This window comes from Cetorhinus maximus, chromosome 2, assembly GCF_964194155.1.
Source record: "Cetorhinus maximus chromosome 2, sCetMax3.hap1.1, whole genome shotgun sequence".
Lineage (NCBI taxonomy): Eukaryota > Metazoa > Chordata > Chondrichthyes > Lamniformes > Cetorhinidae > Cetorhinus > Cetorhinus maximus.
The window spans coordinates 73,780,541-73,804,106 of NC_135880.1; the positions used below are offsets into that span (position 1 = coordinate 73,780,541).

General features: G+C 42.3%; 1 protein-coding gene across 3 annotated transcripts in view; it reads right to left on the minus strand.

Moving 5' to 3' along the window:
* The window catches only part of fbxl17 (F-box and leucine-rich repeat protein 17), an 832,496-nt gene extending 812,082 nt beyond the window's left edge, over positions 1-20,414 (minus strand). For 2 of the 3 annotated variants that reach the window (XM_078566059.1, XM_078566053.1), the window contains exons 1-3: positions 20,339-20,414; positions 6,872-6,966; positions 4,878-5,564 (exon numbers count right to left, since the gene is read on the minus strand). In XM_078566059.1, coding sequence (XP_078422185.1) covers positions 4,878-5,531 — 654 coding nt within the window. In that variant the 5' untranslated portion in view covers positions 5,532-5,564; positions 6,872-6,966; positions 20,339-20,414. Of the gene's footprint in view, positions 1-4,877; positions 5,565-6,871; positions 6,967-20,207; positions 20,271-20,338 lie in introns of those variants that run through there. The other variant, XM_078566056.1, reaches the window with a different exon arrangement.
* Between the last annotated feature and the right edge of the window lie 3,152 nt (positions 20,415-23,566).

The window sequence follows — 23,566 nt, forward strand, 5'->3', positions numbered from 1 at the left end:
TTGGAAGAAAACAAAACTTACCTCAAGAGAAAGTAACATGGTGAATGGAATCTCAGCTACACCCAGTGGGCAGTTTATGAAATGACAGTGGGACAAGTTTAAAAAGACCATTTTTATTCCAAATACATGGGGGATTACTAGAAAAAGTTGACACAAAACTCTGACAAAAAAGCAGGAAGCAAGGTTTTGCTGACAGGAATTGCATAATGAGATGGTTACAAGTTATGTTATGATGGTTACAAGTTAATGAGATGGTTACTAGTAACATGGTTACTTGTGGAATGACAGGCCAAATTAAATCTTCAGGTGATAAAAGGGCAGGGTGTATACATATCAGTTCCCATTTTCAAATCAGGCAATTATTTATAATACTTAGTTAGAATTATTTATTACTTAAACAACAAATTTTACATGGTTTTTTCAAAGTTGAGCAGAGTTGATTGGAACATAGGAATTTCTCTGCACAAGAGGACAACCTGAGTTGCTACTGCACCGGTACTGCATACACTAAATACGGACTTCGGAATTTAGAATGAAAAAAAGTTGGCATACATAAATATACATATCTAGACACGCACATCTAGAGATACATGGTCCTCCTGCACTTCTTTATTGTCAAACTTTAGACAGTTCTCTCTGGAGATGGAGTAGTCCTAATATATATATAAAACATTTTCAATCCTTTCCCAATTACATAAAGCTTGAAGTTTAAGTATTAATTGAGCAGTGCTCTATTGTCATTACACTCCAAATACTGCAATAGAAATTGAACTTCCCTCCCCTGTTACAATTGATTTAAATGTATATAATAATGCATCTTCAAACTTGTCAAAGCAGTATGTCAAGACAGCATTTCCAACAGGATTGCTTGTTGAAAGGACTGTACACAAACACACCAGCACCACACCCCCCAGAAGGGCACTTATGCTGTAGATGTTAGATTTTGCCATGCTCATCCATCGTCATCCACCGTATCATATTTAAGGACACGAAGTTTGACCTATGAACATACTAACAAGGAGCAGGAATAGGCCATTCGGTCCCTCAAGCCTGCTCTGCCATTTAATAAGATCATGGCTGACCTGATAGTGACTTGAAACCTGCATACCATCTACCCCTGACAACCAATCACCCACTTGCTTACCAAGAGCCTATCCACCTCTGCCTTAAAAATATTCAAAGACCGTGCTTCCAATGCCTTTTAAGGAAGAGAGTTCCAAAGACTCACAGCCCTCAGAGAAAAAAATTCGCCTCATCTCTGTTTTAAATGTGCGGCCCCTTCTTTTTAAACAGTCACACCTAGTTCTAGATTCTCCCCCAAGATGAAACCTCTTCTCCTCATCCACCCTGTCAAGACCACTCAGGAATTTATATGCTTCAATAAACTCCAGTGGATACAAGCCTAGTCCATCCAACCTTTCCTCACAAGACAACCCACAAATTCCAGGTTTAGTAAACGTTCTCTGAAATGCTTCCAATGCATTTACAGCCTTCCTTAAATAAGGTGACCAATAGTGTATACAGTACTCCAGATATGGTCTCCTGGGTGCTCTGTATAACTGAAGCATAACCTCCCTACTTTTGTATTCAATTGCCCTCGCAATATATAACATTCTATTCGCTTTCCTAATGGCTTGCTGTACTTGCACACTAGCCTTTTGTGATTCATGCACTAGGACACCCTCTGTACCTCAGGGCTCTGCAATCTCTCATCATTTAGATAATATGCTTCTCTTTTATTCTTGCTGCCAAAATGAACAATTTCACATCTGCCCACATTATGCTCCATTTGCCAGATCTTTGCCCACTCACTTAACCGATATCTTTTGTACCCTCCAAATGTCCTCTTCGCAAATTACTTCCTTAGCTATCTTTGTGTCATCAGCAAATTTGGCAACCATCCCTTCACCCAAGTCATTTATATAAATTGTAAACAGTTGAGGTCCCAGCACTGACCCCTGTGGCAGACCATTCATTACATCTTGCTGACCTGGAAAAGGCTACGCCTACTCTGGCTGGCTAACAGGAAACAATCTTCTATCCATGCCAATACGTGACCCCCTATACCATGAGCTTTTATTTTCCGCAATAACCTTTGATGTGGCATTTTATCAAAAGTCTTCTGGAAATCTAAGTACAGTACATCCACCGGTTCCCCTTTATCCACAGCACATGTTACTTCCTCAAAGAATTCCAATGAGTTGATTAAACATGATTTCCCTTTCACAAAACCATGTTGATTCTGCCTGATTACCTTGAACTTATCCAAGTGCCCTGGTAAAGCTTATTTAATAAGAGCTTCTAACGTTTTCCCGACGACAGATGTTAAACCAACGAGCCTGTAGTTTCCCGCATTCTGTCTCCCTGCCTTTTTGAATAATGGAGTTACATTTGCTATCCTCCAATCTAATGGAACCATCCCCGAATCGAGGGAGCTTTGGGAAATTAAAACCAATGCATCAACTATCTCACTAGTCACTTCTCTTAAGACCCTAGGGCGAAGTCCATCAGGACAGGGGCACTTGTCAGCCCGCAGCTCCAACAATTTACTCTGTACCACTTCTCCGATGATTGTAATTTTCCCCGAGTTCCTCCCTCCCTCCCTTCTATTTCCTGATTTATAGCTGCTTTTGGGATGTTACTGTACTGGTCAGTGCTGGGACCTCAACTGTTTACAATTTATATAAATGACTTGGGTGAAGGGATGGTTGCCAAATTTGCTGATGACACAAAGATAGTTAGGAAAGTAATCCCAACTTGTATCTATAGTGAGGACTGATGCAAAATACCTGTTCAATTTATCTGCCATCTCCTTGTTTTCTATTATCAATTCTCCAGATTCACTTTCTATAGGACCAATGCTTACTTTCTATAGGGCCAACACTCACTTTGTTAGGTCGTTTCTTTTTAAAATATTCATAGAAACTCTTACTACCTGCTTTTATATTTCTGGCTAGCTTTCTCTCATACTCTAATTTTTCCCTCCCTATTCATCTTTTTGTCATCCTTTGCTGTTCCTTATATTCTGTCCAATCTTCTGGCCTTCCATCTTCCATGCAAAATGATATGCATTTTCTTTAAGTTTGATGCTATATTTAACGTTTCTAGTTAACCACGGATGGTGTGTCCATCCCTTGGACTTTTTCTTACTCGTTGGAATGTATCTATTTTGCATATTCTGAAATGTCCCTTTAAATGTTTGCAACTGAACTTCTATTGACCTATCCTTTAACATAATTTTCCAATTCACTTTTGCCAGCTCAGCTTTCATGCCCTCATAATTGGCCTTACTTAAATTCAAAAACTTAGTCTCAGACCCACTCCTCTCTCCTTCAAACTGAATGTAAAATTCAATGATTTTATGGTCGCTGCTACTGAGGGGCACCTTCACTATGAGCCATCGTTAACTAATCACAACTCATTGCACAATACCAGGACTAATATAGCCTGCTCTCTGGCTGGCTCCAGAACATGCTGTTCCAAGAAACTATTCCAAAAACATTCTACGAACTCCGCATCTATGCTACCTTTGACCATCTGACTTTTCCAGTCTATATGTAGATTGAAATCTCCCATGATTATCGCCGTGCCTTTCTGACAATCTCCCATTAATTCTTCCTTTATGCTCCATCCTACCATGCGGTTACTATTAGGGGGCTTGTACACGACTTCCACAAGTGACTTCTAGCCTTTACCATTTCTCATCTCTATCCAAACCATTTCCACATCCTGGTTTCCTGAACTTAAGTCACCCTCTCGATTGTGCTAATACCATCATTAACTAACAGAGCCACCCCTACACCTTTTCCTCGCTTCCTGTCCTTCCTAAATGTCCTATACACTTGAATATTCAGGTCCCAATCCATGTCCTCCTGCAGGCATGTCTCGGTAATGGCTATCAATTAATGCTTAGTTATTCTATATGCGCTCAGTTCATTTGTTTTGTTTTGAATGCTTCATGGCCTTTAGTTTTATCCTTTTATTCTTTTTATAAGCTCTAGTCTCATCTGTTGATTTGTACTCTTTGTTCCTCCCTGTCACGGTCTGTTTATCATTTCCCATATTAATACCTTTCTCTCTTGCCTTGTCTTTACTCTTTGGTTAACCACATTTTCCCAAATTTGTACCCTTGCCCCCACTTCTTAGTTTAAACCCTCTCTACTTCCCTAGTTATGCGACTCGCAAGAACACCAGCCCCAGCATGGTTCAGGTGTCGACCAACCCAATGGTACAGATCCCTCTTTCCCCAGTATTGGTGCCTGTGCCCCACGAGCCAGAACCCACTTCTCCCAAACCAGGCTTTGAGCCACGTATTCACCTCCCTAATCTGATTTGTCCTATGCAATTTGCATGTGGTTTAGGCAATAATCCAGAGATTATGACCTCTGATGTTCTGCTTCTTGCTCTTAGCTGGTTCTTCCTTGGCGAATGCAAGAACTTTGCTTCCTTGTGGCATCACAACGTGCACATAACAATCAGGTCAATCAGATTGTTATACAGTTTATAGTGTTCCAGCATTGACGCTACACAACTAAGAATCTTATAAAGATTGCAAACAATATTCTTCTGCAAATATATAACAGGAATTATATTGAATAGAAGGTTTCCCCCTCCCCCAATGACTGAGCATGAAGCCAGAGCATTGAACATGAGCAAACTAGAGAGCTAAACATGAAGAGAACAGAGATCAAGAAACCCAACAGTATCTTTTTTTTTAAAAAAAAAATCCCTTCCAGCTTCTCTGAAACACAGATATATATTTTGCATATGTTTAATTTAAAATAATCCAAGTTTGTTTTTACATTCTCACAATTGACAGTGTCATGTTGGACAAAATTCAAATCATAAATATCACCTTGCAGAGTTAGAAGTCTCACCTTGAGAAGTATTGAGGAAGGAAGCTGATTTATATTCGGTGGTTCAGATTCCACTTTTAAGTCTTTAAAGTTTTCATGGGGGAGAAGTTCATTGTCTTCGGGTCCCAAAGGGGACACAGGACATTGCAGCAGAGAAGAGCAGTCACCCATGTTCCCCTGAATTCCCACGTTAGTGCACTCTGCTGTAGAAGTAGGCAAAGTACATACAGGTGCTGGACGCTGTGCTATATCATTATTTAAACCATTATCAGGAACTCCTTCAACTGCAGAACGAGGCAGTTTCCGAGGTGTACACGTTTGCACTCCAGCACATTTACGTTTGCAAACTGGCATTTCCGAATAGTCTGACGAGACTGTTCTAAACAGAGGTGGCCCAATCAGTTTTGCTGGAACACTGGAAAGTAAACTCTTGCCCTGTTCTTCCCAGATAGCAAGTTCCTTGGGAGAAAGAAGAAACTTTGCACATTCCTCTGTAGTGGTCAGTGTGGCGTATCGCTCAGCTAGTTTGGATGCACTTTCGAACTGATCCTCATCGAGAGAAGTATTATGAACTATGAAGCACAACATACAAGGTCCACGAAGAAAGCAGTTTTTCCTAACTTTCCGTCTTCTCTTCTTCACACGCTTACCATTTTTTGAAAGAAAATGGCCCATATAGAAACTTCAAACTTCTCTAATAGTATGTTTCTACAAAAAAAAAGTGAAAAACACTAAAATTTCACCAATAATGTACACAACATATTCATCATTCAACTCCCCTGTAACTTCAAATTATAAATCTTAGAATTATAACCACAAGTTCCTTACATCGGATATACAGCAAAGAAAAAGGCCACTCAGCCCAACCAGTCCATGCCAGCGTTCATGCTCCACTCGAACCTCCGCCCATTTTTCCTCACCTAAGTACACCTAAATCCTCCATTCCCTTCTCCCTCATATGCCTATTGAGCCTCCCCCTAAATACTATTCACTTCAACTGATCCCTGTGATGAAAGAAACATAGGTTGAAGAAACTTACACTTCTTAGCACACTTCTCTCTAGTGGTCAGTGTGGGGTATAATTCTGCTAATTTGTTAACAAATCTCCAAATGCTTTTGCAAGTGTAGAATTTTCTGCTTTGCACTTACCCAACTTCTGACAGTACAATGGCATTAACTGCTTTGTTAACAAATTTCAGTGCAAAACCACAGTAAAAGCAGCATGCTGATTCAACTCCAGAAGGAAAGATAACTTTAAGAGCCGTGATTTACAAAACTGACATGATTGCAGCTTCCTAAATTTCAATTAATTACAATCTGTAAAACTTGCCTCTTGTACAGCAGATTATATTGCTAACTCTTACCATTCAGAAGTCGAACATTTGAGACACAAACTTGATGCTTGCTTCCTTCCTATCATAGAACATTATCTTAGAATTACACTTCCACTGTAACTACTTTATGAAAACATATATCTTAAATTTATTGTCAATAAAATTGATACATTTATCATCATTATCTCATAGTTGTAATTTTAAACCCTTTCTACGCAACCAGTTGACCCAAGACCACCAATTTGTCATTCAGCTCAAATCATGCCCTCCTTTCCAGTTAGAAAAGAACTTTTGTAGAGATATAGCATTGAGACAGAATACAGACATCAGTAAAATTGGGTAAACCCCCATTTCAACTTGTCAATCCATCATCAAGAATTAATCGCTTCCACAAAATCTGACAGCATTCCAAAATATAAAGAGAGTTCTGAACAATAAGGTTTGCAGAATTTACTTGATTCGTATTCTTATAAACAGATACAAAGCATCCAAATGCGAGAGACTAATTTGCATTAGTTTGCATCCATGATAATTCAAATAGTTAAGTATTGGTTAAAGGGTGATGCCAGTGGTTTATGGGGTGGGACCGAGAACAGGGAAGCTGAAAGTGCAAGCCAACTGTTTCCCAGGTAAGAAAAGGGAGGATAAAATGGAATAAATCTTTTCTGGTCGCTTGCTCACCTCCTTGCATCAATACTGTAGAGCAGCACCGACAGACACCCGAGAGAAGATAATATACCCAGCCTTTCAGCTTGGAGATGATGCAAAGCAACAACCTAGAGGGGGAAGAAAAAGCAAATTAAAATTTCAGATCAGAGATTTGGGTAATTCTTCGATAATATTTGATCCAATTCGTGCAAGTTTTGGAACAAGCATATCACATTTTGTATTACATAATTAATCACAAATCTATGTTTCACAATCCTTCTTCAGCTCATGATCCATTTCCAAGTTTCCAGTCTGTTTCAAAAAGGTGGATCAATGAATCATTGCTAATCAAATCCATGCTGTTTTCTTAAATCACTTCAGAGCACCAAATCAACCTGGTTAAAGCCAGTACTGATATCATATCTTGCAAACATTTCAATTTCATGCATCACATTATCTTCGTGGTCCACAACAGTGGGAATGCACTCTCATGGTTCCATTCTGGCCTGTCCCAACATTGCCATCACATCTTCTCTCCCATGCACAATCTCCCCTCGTGTGTTTCAAGATTCTGTCCTTGGCTCCTTCCTATTCCTCAAATACATGCTTCCTCTCAGTGATAAACATGGAGTCAATTTCTAAATTACATGATCATCATCTAGTTTCATCACCCATGTCAACTCCAGAACAGTTACATGCTGTCTGACTGCTTTTTTAGTATCAATTTATGGGTGAGCCAGAATGTTCTCCAACGAAACATTGCAAGAATGAAACCACTCTGTTTGGCTCACAACAAAAAATCTGCACATTGGCCAATACAAAAGCCTTCCCTGACGACTCACTCAGGCTGAACCAACAGGTTCATATATGATTCAACTTTTGAGGTTGCTCACTGGAAAGCAATCCTAATTTAGCAAGAAACAAGTGCACATAGAGAAAATAGTCGAGAGCCATTTGAGAATTGCATAGCTATCATGCAACTGAAAATGGATGTGAACATGTTTCTTTATCAACACGATAGACACACTGTCTCCCAGGCACCACAAACTTGCCCTAAAGCTGTTTACCAGATGGTCAAGCAACATCGAGCTTTTTTCAGGTGCAAGCCTCATCGGATTTTCCCTCATCCTTGTTAGAAGATATAACAATCATCTGCTTGATGATCTCTACTCAGCATGGCACAGAACTGAGGAAGACTCCCAAGTGAGTTCATCTCCATTCTAAAACAAAAACAGAATTACCTGGAAAAACTCAGCAGGTCTGGCAGCATCAGCAGAGAAGAAAGGAGTTGACGTTTCGAGTCCTCATGACCCTTCAACAGAACTGCTGAGTTTTTCCAGGTAATTCTGTTTCTGTTTTGGATTTCCAGCATCCGCAGTAGTTTTTTGTTTTTATCTCCATTCTATTCCACTGAAGATGACAATACCAACACCGAGGACTGCAGTGATGTTCCAAAACCACGTTGTATTTAATTTTTGTAAAGATTCAAGTCATTATCATTACTCTATCAGCCTGTACCATGTTAATTGCATAAAATTAACTGCAAAAAAATTAACTCAAATACAAATTTACCATGTTTGCAGTAAAAGAAAATTTCTCACTCATTTTAAAGTCTCTATACTCTGTTTACTCGAGTAAATAAGCAGACTTGGCAGGCAAATTAGTGAGCCATCCAACACCACATCTACCCAAACTAAATGAAGGTCCACGGGGCTTCACTCTCGTCTTTTCAAAGCAACAATCACCCTTCTCATAAAACCAACAATTTACCCCTTGTCACCAGCAACTAATGCCTGATCTCAAACCTTCCTCCCCAACGTCCTTGAACGTACTGTCATCTGCTTATATTGTCATCTATGCCTATCTCTCCAACAACTCCATTTCAATCCCTCCAGTCTAGTTTTAGCCTACCTACAGCACCAAAATGGTACCAAATCAAATTGAACAATGCCTTTTTAACGTAACCAGTGTTGCATTATCTCCCCTAAATCCTCTCTGTAGGCATCCATATACCCATTCTCTTCCAACACCTCTACACCATTATCTATTCAACTATACACAAAGTTTCATTCTTGGACCCTGTTCTAGTCCATATCATCCCCTTGACAACATTAACTGCCAACATGGGTTCAGGTTTCACAAACACACTAATGATACCCATCGATACTTCTCTCAATCACAGAATCACAGTGCAGAAGAGGCCCTTCGGCCTATTGAGTCTGCACCGACACGTGAGAAACACCTGACCTACCTACCTAATCCCATTTACCAGCACTTGGCCCTTAGCCTTGAATGTTATGATGTGCCAAATGCTCATCCAGGTACTTTTTAAAAGGAAGTGAGGCAACCCGCCTCCACCACCCTCCCAGGCAGTGCATTCCAGACCATCACCACCCTCTGGGTAAAAACGTTTTTCCTCACATCCCCCCTAAATGTCCTGCCCCTCACCTTGAACTTATGCCCCCTTATGACTGACCCTTCAACTAAGGGGAACAGCTGCTCCCTATGCACCCTGTCCATGCCCCTCATAATCTTGTACACCTCGATCAGGTCACCCCTCAGTCTTCTCTGCTCCAACAAAAACAACCCAATCTATCCAAAACAAAAATAAAAATACCTGGAAAAACTCAGCAGGTCTGACAGCATCTGCTGAGAGGAATATAGTTAACATTTCGAGTCCGTATGACTCTTCAACAGAACTAAGTAAAAATAGAAGAGAGGTGAAATATAAGCTGGTTTAGGGGGGTGGGGGGTTGGACAGGTAGAGCTGGATAGAGGGCCAGTGATAGGAGCAGATAACCAAAAGATGACACAGACAAAAGGACAAAGAGGTGTTGAAGGTGATGATATTATCTAAGGAATGTGCTAATTAAGGGTGGAAAGCAGGACAAGCAAGGTACAGATAGCCCTAGTGGGGGTGGGGTGGGGTGAAGGAATCGAAATAGGCTAAAAGGCAGAGATAAAACAATGGATGGAAATACATTTAAAAATCATGGAAATAGGTGGGATATTGGGGGGAAAAAAGGGGGGATTGGAAAGGGAGTGGGGATGGAGGAGAGAGTTCATGATCTAAAATTGTTGAACTCAATATTCAGTCCAGAAGGCTGTAAAGTGCCTAGTCGGAAGATGAGGTGCTGTTCCTCCAGTTTGCGTTGATGCTGCCAGACCTGCTGAGTTTTTCCAGGTATTTTTATTTTTGATTTGGATTTCCAGCATCCGCAGTTTTTTGCTTTTATCCAAGTCTATCCAACCTCTCTTCATAACTTAAATGTTTCATCCCAGGCAACATCCTGGTGAATCTCCTCTGCACCCCCTCCAGTAAAATCACATCCTTCCGATAATGTGGTGACCAGAACTGCACACAGTACTCCAGCTGTGGCCTCACCAAGGTTCTATACAACTCCAACTTGACCTCCTTACTTTTGTAATCTATGCCTCAACTGATAAAGGCAAGTGTCCCATATGCCCTTTTCACCATCCCATTAACATGCCCCTTTGCCTTCAGAGATCTATGGACACACACGCCAAGGTCCCTTTGTTCCTCAGAACTTCCTAGTGCCATGCCGTTCACTGAATACTTCCTTGTCAAATTACTCCTTCCAAAGTGTATCACCTCACACTTTTCAGGGTTAAATTCCATCTGCCACTTATCTGCCCATTTGACCATCCCATCTATATCTTCCTGGAGCCCAAGACACTCAATCTCACTGTTAACCACCCGGCCAATCTTTGTGTTATCCGCAAAATTACTAATCCTACCCCCCACATAGTTATCTATGTCGTTTATATAAATGACAAATAATAGGGGACCAAGCACAGATCCCTGTGGTACGCCACTGGACACTGGCTTCCAGTCACTAAAGCAGCCTTCTGTCATTACCCTCCGCCTCCTACAACTAAGCCAATTTTGAATCCACCTTATCAAATTACCCTATATCCCATGTGCATTTGCCTTCTTTATAAGTCTCCCATGTGGGACCTTGTCAAAGGCTTTGCTGAAATCCATATAAACTACATCAACTGCACTAGCCTCATCTACACACCTGATCACCTCCTCAAAAAATTCAATCAAATTTGTTAGGCATGACCTCCCTCTGACAAAGCCATGCTGACTATCCCTGATCAAACCTTGCCTCTCCAAGTGGAGATAGATTCTCTCCTTCAGAAATTTCTCCAGTACCACTGATGTGAGACTCACTGGCCTGTAGCTTTCTGCCACTGGCCTGGCTTATCTCTACAACCCTTCTTAAATAGCGGAACCACATTAACTGTTCTCCAGTCCTCTGGCACCTCCCATGTGGCCAGAGAGGAATTAAAAATGTGGGTCAGAGCCCCTGCGATCTCCTCCCTTGCCTCCCTCAGCAGTCTGGGACACAAATCATTCGGACCTGGAAATTTGTCCACTTTTAAGCCTGCCAACACCTCCAATACCTTGTCACTCCCTATATCAATTTGCTCAAGAACCTCGCAGTCTCTCTCCCCAAGTTCCATACCTTCATCCTCATTCTCTTGGGTCAAGACCGACATGAAGTATTCATTCAACACTCTACCAATGCCCTCTGGCTCCACCCATAGATTGCCCCCTTGGTCCCTTATGGGCCCTACTCCTTCCCTGGTTATCCTTTTCCCATTGATATACTTATAGAATATCTTGGGATTTTCTCTACTCTCATCAGCCAGAGCTTTCTCATATCCCCTCTTTGCTCTCCTAATTGCTTTCTTAAGCTCCACCCTGCACTTTCTGTACCCCACTAATGCCTCTGCTGGTTTGCTTCCCTTGTACCTGTTAAAAGCCTCTCTTTTCCTTCTCATCGTAACCTGAATATCTCTGGTCATCCATGGTTCTCTGGGCTTGTTACTCCTTCCTATCACCCTAGAGGGAACATGTTGAGCCTGTATCCTCCCCGTTTCATTTTGAACACCCCCCACTGTTCCTCCGTAGATTTCCCCACAAGTAACTGTTCCCAGTCTACCTTGGCCAGATCCTGCCATATTTTACTAAAATCCACTCATCCCCCAATCCAAAAAATTTTTTGCAATTTATCAATCCATAACCTCGTGCTGTCAGACTGTTTAGCATATATTCTTGGATACACCTTCACTTTCTCCAGTTAAACATTGGGCAAATTAAAGCAATTATTTTTTGGCCTTGCCACAAACTCCATATCAGGGCTTCCCAAACATGGTTACGAGACGGGATTCTGGGGTCATTAGCTCAGCAGTAGCAATGGCTGCTGCAGAGTTCCAGCTGAATGTTAACAGTGATGAGGGCCCTTTAAGTGCTCGTATTTTTTTTTTATGGTGGGCATGGCCTAAACGATCAATGCTTCAGCACTGATTCCTGCTCCAGTGAACCAATAGCAAAGGTGTTTTTAATCTTCGCATATTTTTAAAAACCTAGAGAGCCCCCCGCCTCGTCACCATCCCACTCATACTGAGGGGTCACAGCAATTTCAAAGCCTCAAATTGGAATCCAAGTGGGAAAAAGTTTGGAAAGCACTGCTCCGCATCCTCCATGCCTACTCCATCCCCTGACAGCCACTATTTTAGGATGAAACAGAATCTTCACAACTAGGGTGGCCTGTCTGACCCACAATTGACCTTTCAACCCCATATCCTCTTGATCACTGGGTGAATAGGCTAGCTAAATCAAATGAGCTGCCCAGGACACACAAAAGTGATGTCCCTTTACACCCTATGAGTGGTTACACACAACATGAATTGGCCAAATGGGTGGGCGAATTGTTACAACAGGTTTTAAGCAAGTTTTCCATGTACACGGTGAGAGATTCCTTCACATCTGCGAAGGCCATACACGACCTGCATTTCTATAGCAATGCAGTGTCCATGTGCTTACTTGACATGGCTAGCCTATTCACCAATGTTCCACTAAAGGAAGCCATAGATATTTGCACTGCAGTGCAAATATAATGGCGATCCAGACCTGCCACCATTGCGTGAATCAGTCTTCATTGAACTTATGAACTCAGCAACTTGTGCAAATGAGTTCAGTTTTAATGATACCATGTATGCCCATCTGGTTCACTCATGTCCTTTAGAGAAGGAAATTTGCTGTCCGTATCCGGTCTGACCTACATGTGACTCCAGACTCACAGCAATGTGGTTGACTCTTAAATGCCCTCAGAAATGGCCTAGCAAACCATTCAGTTGTAACAAGCCGCTACAAAGTCACAAATAAGGTTTGAAACCAGACGGACCAGCCGGCATCGACCTAGGCACTGGAAACAACAACGGCAATAGCAGCCCTGTTGACCCTGCAAAGCCCTCCTTACTAACATCTGGGGGCTAATGCCAAAATTGGGAGAGCTGTCTCTCAGACTATTCAAGCAACAGCCTGACATAGTCATCCTCACAGAATCATATCTTACAGATAATATCCATGAGACCACCATCACCATCCTTGGGTATGTTCTGTCCCACTGGCAAGGCAGGCCTGGCAGGGGTGGCGGCACAGTGGTATACAGTCGGGAGGGAGTCCCCAACATCGACTCCGGACCCCATGAGGTCTCATGCCATGAGGTCAAATATGGGCAAGGAAACCTCCTGCTGATTACCGTGTACCAACCTCTCTCAGCTGATGAATCAGTGCTCCTACATGTTGAACAAACTTGGAGGAAGCACTGAGGGTGGCAAGGGCACAGAATGTACTCTAGGTGGGGGACTTCAGTGTCCATCACGAAGAGTGGCTCGGTAGCACCACGACTGACCGAGGTGGCCAAATCCTAAATGACATAGCTACTCGTCTGGGTCTGCGGCAGGTGGTGAGGAAACCAAGAAGGAAAAACATACTTGACCTAATCCTCACCAACCTGCCTGCTGCAGATGCATCTGTCCCTGACAGTATCGGTAGGAGTGACCCCCGCACAGTCATTGTGGAGACGAAGTCCCACCTTCACATTGAGGATGCCCTCCATTGTGTTGTGTGGCACTACCACCATGCTAAATGGGATGGATTTCAAACAGATCTAACAACTCAAGATTGGGCAACCATGAGGTGGTGTGGGGCACCAGCAGCAGCAGAATTGTACTAAAATGCAATCTGTAACCTCATGGCCCAGCATATCCCCCACTCTGTGATTACCATCAAGCCAGGGGGTCAATCCTGGTTCAATGTAGAGTACAGGAGGGCATGCCAGGAGCAGCACCAGACACACCTAAAAATGAGGTGTCAACCTGGTGAAGCTATAACACAGGGCTACTTGCGTGCCAAACAACATAAGCAGCAAGTGATAGGCAGAGCTAAGCGATCTCACAACCAACAGATCAGGTCTAAGCTCTGTAGTCCTGCCACATCCAGTCGTGAATGGTGGTGGACAATTAAACAACTCAGTGGAGGAGGAGGCTCCACAAATATCCCTATCCTCAGCAATGGAGGAACCCAGCACAACAGTGCGAAAGATATGCATTTGCAACCATCCTCAGCCAGAAGTGCCAAGTGGATGATCCATCTTGGCATCCTCCGGAAGTCGCCAGCATCACAGGTGACAGTATTTAGCCAATTCGATTCACTCCACGTGATATCAAGGAACGGCTGAAGGCACTGGATACTGCTAAGACTATGGGCCCTGACAATATTCCGGCAATACTACTGAAGACCTGTACTCCATAACTTGCTGTCCCCCTAGTCAAGCTGTTCCAGTACCGCTACAACATTGGCATCTACCCGAATATGCGGAAAATTGCCCAGGTATGTCCTGTACACAAAAAGCAGGACAAATCCAACCCGGCCAATTATCGCCCCATCAGTCTACTCTCAATCAGTGAAGTAATGGAAGGGGTCATCAACAATGCTTTCAAGCGGCACTTGCTTAGCAATAACCTGCTCACTGATGCCCAGTTTGGGTTCCGCCAGGGCCACTTAGCTCCTGATCTCATTCCAGCCTTGGTTCAAACATGGACAAAAGAGCTGAACTCCCGAGGTGAGGTGAGAGTGATTGCCCTTGACATCAAGAGCATTTAACCGAGGGTGGCATCAAGGAGCCCTAGCAAAACTGAAGACAATGGGAATCGGGGGAAAACCCTCCGCTGGTTGGAGTCATACCTAGTGCAAAGGAAGATGGCTGTGGTTGTTAGGGGTCAGTTATCTCAGCTCCAGGACATCACTGCAGGAGCTCCTCAGGGTAGGTGTCCTCGGCCCAACCATCTTCTGCTGCTTCATCAATGACTTTCCTTCCATCAGAAGGTCAGGACTGGGGATGTTTGCTGATGATTAAACAATGTTCAGCACCATTCACAACTCCTCAGATACTGAAGCAGTCCATGTCCAAATGCAGCAAGGCCTGGACAATATCCAGACTTGGGCTGACAAGTGGCAAGTAACATTCACACCACACAAGTGTCAGGCAATGACCATCTCCAACAAGAGAGAATCCAACCATGGCCCCTTGATGTTCAATGGCATTACCATTACTGAGTCCCCCACTATTAACTTCCTGCAGGTTACCATTGACCAGATATAAATACTGTGGCAAAAAGAGCACGTCAAAGGCTAGGAATCATGCGACAAGTAACTCACAACCTGACTCCCCATGGCCTGTCCACCATCAACAAGGCACAAGTCAGGAGTGTGATGGAATACTCCCCACTTGCCTGGATGAGTACAGCTCCTACAACACTGAAGAAGCTGGATATCGTCCAGCACAAAGCAGTCCACTTGATTGGCACCACATCCACAAACATTCACTCCCTCCACCACCGACGCACAGTCGCAGCAATGTGTACCATCTACAAGGTGCACTGCAGGAATTCACCAAGGCTCCTTAGGCAGCACCTTCCAAACCATGACCACAACAACCTAGAAGGACAAGGGCAGCAAATGGATGGGAACACTCACGATCCTGGCTTGGAAATATATCACCGTTCCTTCACTGTCGCTGGGTCAAAATCCTGGAACTCCCTTCCTAACGGCACTGTGGCTGTACCTACACCACATGGACTGTAGCGGTTCAAGAAGGCAGCTCACCACCACCTTCTCAAGGGCAACAAGGGTTGGGCAATAAATGCTGTCCCAGCCAGCGACACCCACAAAGAATTAAAATATTTCCTGCATGTCTTAATGGGCTCCATCTGGTGCTCAAATTCACCTTTGAAATGGGGCAGTCAAATAAACGCCCCTTACTTAACGTACTAGTTGAGAAATCTGCCGGAGGAAGTTTCTCTACCACGGTCTACAGCAAGCCTACCTTCACTGGTCAATATATGCATTGGGATTCCTACAGCTGCATACACTGTAAGATTGTTCTGACCGGCAAACTTGTAAATAGGGCTTGAGCCATTTGCTCACCTTGCAAGCTTGATGCTGAAATAGGGCGCATCAAAGGCATCCTGCAGGATAATGGCTACCCTGATCAGATTATTTTGTGCTGTATATCATGCAAGCTCATGAACGGGCCTAAGGCCGTCACTTTCGGCCCTGAAAAGTGCCCAGTTTACCTCAAATTACCCTGGAAGGGCAAAGTACCTTAAAAATTTGAGCAATCAGTGAAGCTAGCTGTTTCACATTGCTAATCTGCAAGTGGTATTCGCCACTAACAGAATTCTGCCATCAAGCCAAAAAGACGTTCTGCCGACCACACAAATGAGTAATGTAGCATATGAATTTCAGTACCAGTATGATGCTAGGTATGTAGGTCGTACATCCCAAAGACTAGCGGATTGTATCAAAGAGCATGTCCCTGACACTGTTTGCAACGGACAAGGTACAGACCAGTACCAACCAGCCCATGCTTGCAAAACCCAGTGTCCAACATTAGATGTGATTCTGTGATTGGACAACATTTGATAAATAATCCTCAGTATGCTAAGAATTACACTGACAACCAATTAATGCTTGTCAGTTGGGTTTGCAGTGTAGCACATTTGCATGTACTGGAAACTACATAAATTAATACACAGGGCCCTGTTCTTTGCAGGCAGAAAGAACATGTACACACATTGCGCCTGTTTCAGTTAAACAAAATAATTGACAGCCATTCGCTGACTCATTCCTCAGAGCAATGCCTTGACAATTCAAGGTCAAACTGCCTGGTTTAACTTTCAAACAATGCTTGGCAGTTAACTGTCAGTCACTATCACTAATATATTCTCCATGGCAACGCCTCTACCAATCACAGTCCACTTGCCAGTCAATCAACACTCTCCTCTTAATACAAATTGTTGTTTTCCTTTATATTGATATTCTTGCAAAGTGTGCAAGAGTTCAAGATGAAAAGCTTTGCCATGTCTCTTTTTTCAGCAATACTCAAGTTCTGAATGACTGAACAACAAAGGAATTTGGGTGTCCTTGTGCATGAATCACAAAATATTGGTATGCAGGTGCCGCAAGTGACTAAGGACGCACATGGAATTTGCTGCAAAGAGACATGCTGTTGAAACTTTTTGCCTTGCACTCATCAAGACATTCGCAAAAATACCAAATCTAAAAGGAACAACAATTTATACTGCATGAGAAGAGGGTGCTAATTGGTAGAGGTGTTACCATGGAGAATGCACCAAGTAACAGTTAACTGCCAAGCTATTGTTTAAAATCAGACCAGGCAGGTTGATTCTGATTGGTCAAGGCATTGCCATGGGGAGTCAAGGAATTGATGTCCCCTGAGCTTTTGTTTAGTTGAAAAGGCGCAATGCATGAACATGCTTTGTTTGCAAAAGACAGGGCCCTGCGTGTGAATATACGTAGCTTCCAGCACGCACAAATAAGCCACACTGCGAGTCTGGCTGATCATCTTAAATTGGTTGTCAGTGTAATTCTTAGCGCAATCAGGATTGTTTAGCAAATGCTGTCCTATTGCAGAATTACATCTGACGTTGGACACTATGTTCTGAGTTTTGCAAGCACAGGCTGGCTGAGTACAGTCAGTATTTTGCCCGTTGCAAACAGCCAAAGGGACATACAATCCACCAGTCACTGGAACATACTGCCAACATACCTGGCATCACACCAGCACTGAAATTCATATACGACATTATTCATTAGTGCAATAGGCAGACGTCTTTTTGGGTCAACAGCAGCATGCTGTCAGTGGAGAATATCACTCACGTTGCAACTGCATAGTTGCAGTGTGAAACGGCTTGCTTCACCTGGCGTCTCAAAAATTTGAACAACTTACCCTTCTCGGGTAATCCGAGGTAGGCTGGGCATTTTTCAGGACCAAAAGTGGAAGCCTTCAGCCCATTCATGAGTTTGCACAATATACAGCAAGCAATGATCTGATCAAGGTAGCCATTATCTCACAGTATAACTTTGATAGTAGGAAAGTCTTGCTACAACTGTACAGGGCATTGGTGAGGCCGCACCCAGAGTGCTGTGTACAATTTTGATCTCCTTATTTAAGGAGGGACATACTTGCATTTGGAATCAGAGAAGGATTAGTGGGCTGTTTCCTGGAATGAACGGGATGTATTGTTAAGAAAAGTTGAGCAGGTTAGGCCTATACTCATTGGAGTTTAGAATAAGAGGTGATCTGATTGAAACATACAAGATTCTGAGGGAGCTTGCCAAGGTAGATGCTGAGAAGATGTTCCTCCTCGTGGGGGTATCTAGAACTAGGGGACACTCAGTTTAAAAATAAGGAATCTTTCTTTCAAGAAAGAAATGAGGAGGAATTTCTTCTTTCAGAGGATCATAATCTTTGGAATTCTTTCACAGAGAGCTGTGGAGGCTCGGTCATTGGATATATTCAAGGCTGAGTTAGACAGATTTTTGATCTAAAAGGGAGTCAAGGGTTAGGAGGAAACAGGCAGGAAAGGGGAGTTTAGGCCACAATCAGGTCAGCCATGATCTTATTGAATTGATGGAGTAGGCTCAAATGCTAATCTCCACCTTCATTACCTCTAGACTCGACTAATTGCTGGCCTGGTCAGCCTCCCCATCCTGCATCCTCCATAAACCAACACACCCACAAATCTATTACCCATACCCAATCCTGTACTCCTGACCAACATTGCCATCCTCACTGTCCGACACTGACTCCACACCTGCCAGTGCTTCAAACTCAACGATGTCACTATTGTTGTATTAACCTCCCAGCTTTAACATGTTCCAGCCCTATAAATCCCCACTTCTCTGTTCCGCTGACAGCAGCCTTTTGTGTATGTCCTCCATATATGTCACAGCCATCTCCCCTTCCTCCTTGAAGACCCAACATCTCTTTGACCAAGCATTTCAAGTTCCCTTTCTGTCTAAATATCTCCTCCTTGATTTGGCTTCCATTTTTCCTCACAACTCTGAAATGCTTCAGGATATTTTTTTCCATTAACAATGAGTTTATACAAATGGTATTTGTCATCCGTGTCAAATGAGCACAAGCTTATCAAAGAAATTTGGAGCATCTGATTTGCCAGAGTATTAGTTCTCTGAACTCATTAGAGCAATATACTTTTCAACAGTTTTGATAGACCGGCTTATATAAAGTCACCTATGTAAACATATCCATCAACTTTAAATGTAATTCTAACCATTAAACGTCAACACTGATTGACTCAAGTCTTGCTATGTTGTTGCACACATCCTTCATAATAGAAAATAATTTAGACAAAAATAGTTCCATCCGTTTTGCACTTCAGTGTGAAATTACCGTTTTTCAGACTTAACTGCAATGCATATCATGAAATTTCAGCTCAAGTCTTGTACTTCAAATAACACCTCTCACTCATTGAGAACTAAGCCATTGCACCCTAGATAGTCCTGAACCATCTTTAAACCTAACACGACACATGTAAATAATACTGAAAAACACAAAGCTGTGTAACAATCATAACAACCAACTATAAGAGTTTTGTAGAAGTGCAATATACTGTAACTTATCATTTTAAATGTAAATATTGCACACAATTATAATTGGCACTGATCTGCTCAGGTGGATTGCAACAGCATTTGAAATTGCACGTTAGCCATTTGATTAAATCTATAATATACATGCTTTTTGAGTTCCGTGTCTGAGGCTTTCTCTACATTTGTATCTTTTTCGCTATTAACTATATATACTCCCTCAGAATATCACAGGGCATTTTTGGCATTGGAATCACAATGGATTACATATTAATAAGGGTTCAATGAGTCAATCTGTAATTGATGATAATGAACTGAACTTGATATTAAAAACTCTTCATTATCAATTTTAATGTCCCCAAAATATTTCAGTACTCAGAGCCACTTATATTGCGTCCTGTTCAGAGTTCGCATCCTCTTTTGTCCCAATGTTGTACTCGAACTGTAAATACTATTTCCGAGTTCTGAAATTCCAGCTCCAACATTCTGCTTCAGACACACACTCATTTCAAACAAGGCCTCAGCTACCCAGTGTCTGTCTCTGAAACTGTAAATAACAGGAAGAAACGTGCTGCCTACCGGCGACTATTCCTCCCTAGCCTTCACACCTTTGCAACCTTGTACACAGAGATGTCATCATTCTAAGTTTTAAAAAAAATACACAATACCACTAAACCGAAAAAAAATAGTGAATACAAACTGCTTCAGACCTTCCTGTATTGCAAGGCCTACTTCTTCAACTGAGCAAGTCGCAGCACGGCTCGAGCCTCCGACACAGCTGATTGGTGGCAATGTATTCACGTCACTCGGTAAACCCGCCTTTTTGATCGGAATCCCAGTCGCTCAGCTGCTCAGCGCTGAGATATCGGGATTGTCACGCTGTTGGTTGCTGTTTTTGCTGGGGAAAGCGTTTTGAGTATGATTGTGTTCTTTACTGTGAAGTGAGGAAATTTGTCGGCGGCGAGCAGGATTATGCAAGCCCAAAAGTTTTTTTTTAATTTTCTGAAATTGGGTATCTTTGACTGTTTGGGCGAAAGCTTTGAAACAGTATGGTCTTTTCAAAACAAAATAAAAACAGAATTACCTGGAAAAACTCAGCAAGTCTGGCAGCATCGGCGGAGAAGAAATCAGTCAACGTTTCGAGCCCTCATGGCCCTTCAGCAAAAATCTCTTCTCATCCTGTTAATGTGTTTCTGCGTTTTCTTACATTTATCCCAAAGAATCCATTGCCCTTTCTGCAGAACTTGCCCTCTTTGTATTACTTCATTTTGGGTCACATTTGTTTAGTCTGAGCTTGTTGATTTTTCAGCACATGTTTATTATATTTTCAGCACTATGCCTTTAAATATATTCCACTTATCCTTGACTGAATTGTTAAACAACCTCCCTTTTTTCCTTTCTCCCACCACTTTCAGCAATTTTATCTCTTTTCCGATTATATATCTGGGTCTTGGGTAATTCTGACTCCCAGATCATGTTAAACGTAAACTTAATCGTTTTGTCGCTGCTTAAATTAAACGCTACAAATTCCAAGTATGTGGGTTATTGACAAAGTGGTTAATATGTCCCAAGCGCTTCTTCGTAGGTCCTTCAATTGTTTTGAACCAGATGCTCTTTGCATAGCTGGCGAGGAAGCATTGATAAATGGGGTAAGAGCTGCTGGGAGATATTGCCTGGACATGAGATAGAAGGAGCAATAATGTATCCAGGATTGGCTTGCAAGGAGGCACACTGAAGCTACTGAAGTTTTTGTTTTTAAAAAAAGCTGGATAAGTGCCTGCAAGGGGAGGGCTTCATAAGACCATAAGACGTAGGAGCAGAAGTATTCCATTCAGCCCATCGAGTCTGCTCCGCCATGCAATGAGAACGTGGCTGATCTGATAATCCTCAACTCCATTTTCCTACCTTATCTCCATAAGCCTTGATTCCTTACTGATTAAAAATCTGTCCATCTCAGCCTTGAATATACTTAATTACACAGCCTCTACAGCCCTCTGCGGTAAAAAATTCCACAGATTGACTACCCTCTGAGAGAAGAAATTCCTCCTCATCTCTGCTTTAAATGGGTGCCCCCTTACTCTGAGATGATACCCTCTGGTCCTAGACTCTGCCACAAGGGGAAACAACCACTCAGCATCTACCCTGTCAAGCCCACTAAGAATCTTATATGTTTCAATGAGGTCGCCTCTCATTCTTCTAAACTCCAACGAGTACAGGCCCAACCTACTCAACATCTCCTCATAAGAAAATCCCTCCATACCCGGGATCAACCTAGTGATCATCTGGACTGCCTCTGATGCCAGTATATCTTTCCTGAGCTAAAAGGATCAAAACTGTTCCCAGTATTCTAGGTGTGGTCTAACGAGTGCCTTGTATAGTTTTAGCAAGACTTCCCTATTTTTATAATCCATTCGCTTTGAAATAAAGGCCAACATTCCATTTCCCTTCCCTATCACCTGTTGAACTTGTATGTTAACTTTTTGTGGTTTCATGCACAAGGACTCCCAAATCCCTCTGTGCTGCAGCCTTCTGCATTTAAGTAATATTCAGCTCCTCTAATCTTCCTGCCAAAGTGCATAACCTCACATTTTCCCACATTATATTCCACCTGCCAAGTTTTTGTCGACTCACTTAATCTGTCTATATCCCTTTGTAGACTCTTTGTGTCATCCTCACCACTTGCCTTCCCACCTATTTTTGTGTTATCCACAAACTTGGTGATAGTACATTCACTTCCCTCATTTGAGTCATTAATATATATTGTAAATAATTGAGGCACCAGCACCCTGTGGCACTCCACCAGTTACAGGTTGCCATCGTGAAAATGCCCCCCTTATCCCAACTCTCTGTCTTCTATGAGTTAGCCAATCTTCCATTCATGCTAACAGACTCCCCCAACACCATGGGCTCTTATTAAGTAGCCTTATGTGTGGTACCTTATCAAATGCCTTTTAGAAATCCAAATATTTTACATCTACTGGTTCCCCTTTATCTATCCTGCTTGTTACCTCTTCAAAGAATTCAAATAAAATTGTTAGGCATGATTTCCCCTTCAAGGAGCCATGCTGACTCTGCTTCATTAGATTATGTATTTCTAAATGCTCTGCTATTACATCCTTTATAAGAGACTCCAACATTTTCCCAATGACAGATGTTAAGCCAACTGGCCTATAGTTACCTGTTTTTTTTGTGTCTCTTCCTTTTTGAATAAGGATGTGACATTGGCCATTCTCCAATCCCCTGGGACTTTTCCAGAATCTAAGGATTCTTGGAAGATTACTACCTGTGCATCCACTATCTCTGTAGCTACTTCCTTTAATATCCTCGGGTGCAACCCATCAAGTCCAGGTGACTTATCAGCCTTTAGCCCCATTTGTTTCCCTAGAACTTTGTCTCTGGTGATAGTTATTGTATTTATTTCCTCCCCCCGCTTTTGCCCCTTGATTCTTCAGTATTTTTGGAATGCTATTTGTGTCTTCTACTGAAAAGACTGAAACAAAGTATTTATTCAACTCCTCTGCTATTTCCTGATTCCCCGTTATTATTTCCGCAGCCTCATTCTCTAAGAGGCCTATGTTCACTTTGGCCGCTCTCTTCCTTTTTATGTATTTAAAGAAGCTCTTACTATCAGTTTTTATGTTACTTGTTAGTTTACCTCAAAATTTATTTGCTCCCTCTTTATTATTTTTTGGTCATCTTTTGTTGGTTTTTAAAACTTTCCCAATCCTCTGGCTTACCACTAATCTTTGCCACATTGTATGTTTTTTTGTTCAATTTGATACAGTCCTTACCTTCCTTGGTTAACCATAGTTGTTTTATCCTCTTCCTTCAATACTTCTTCCTCACTGGGATAATCTTTGTTGAGAGTCATGAACCATTTTCTTAAACGTCTGCCATTGTTCATCAACCGTCCTTTCTGATAAACTGCTTTCCCAGTC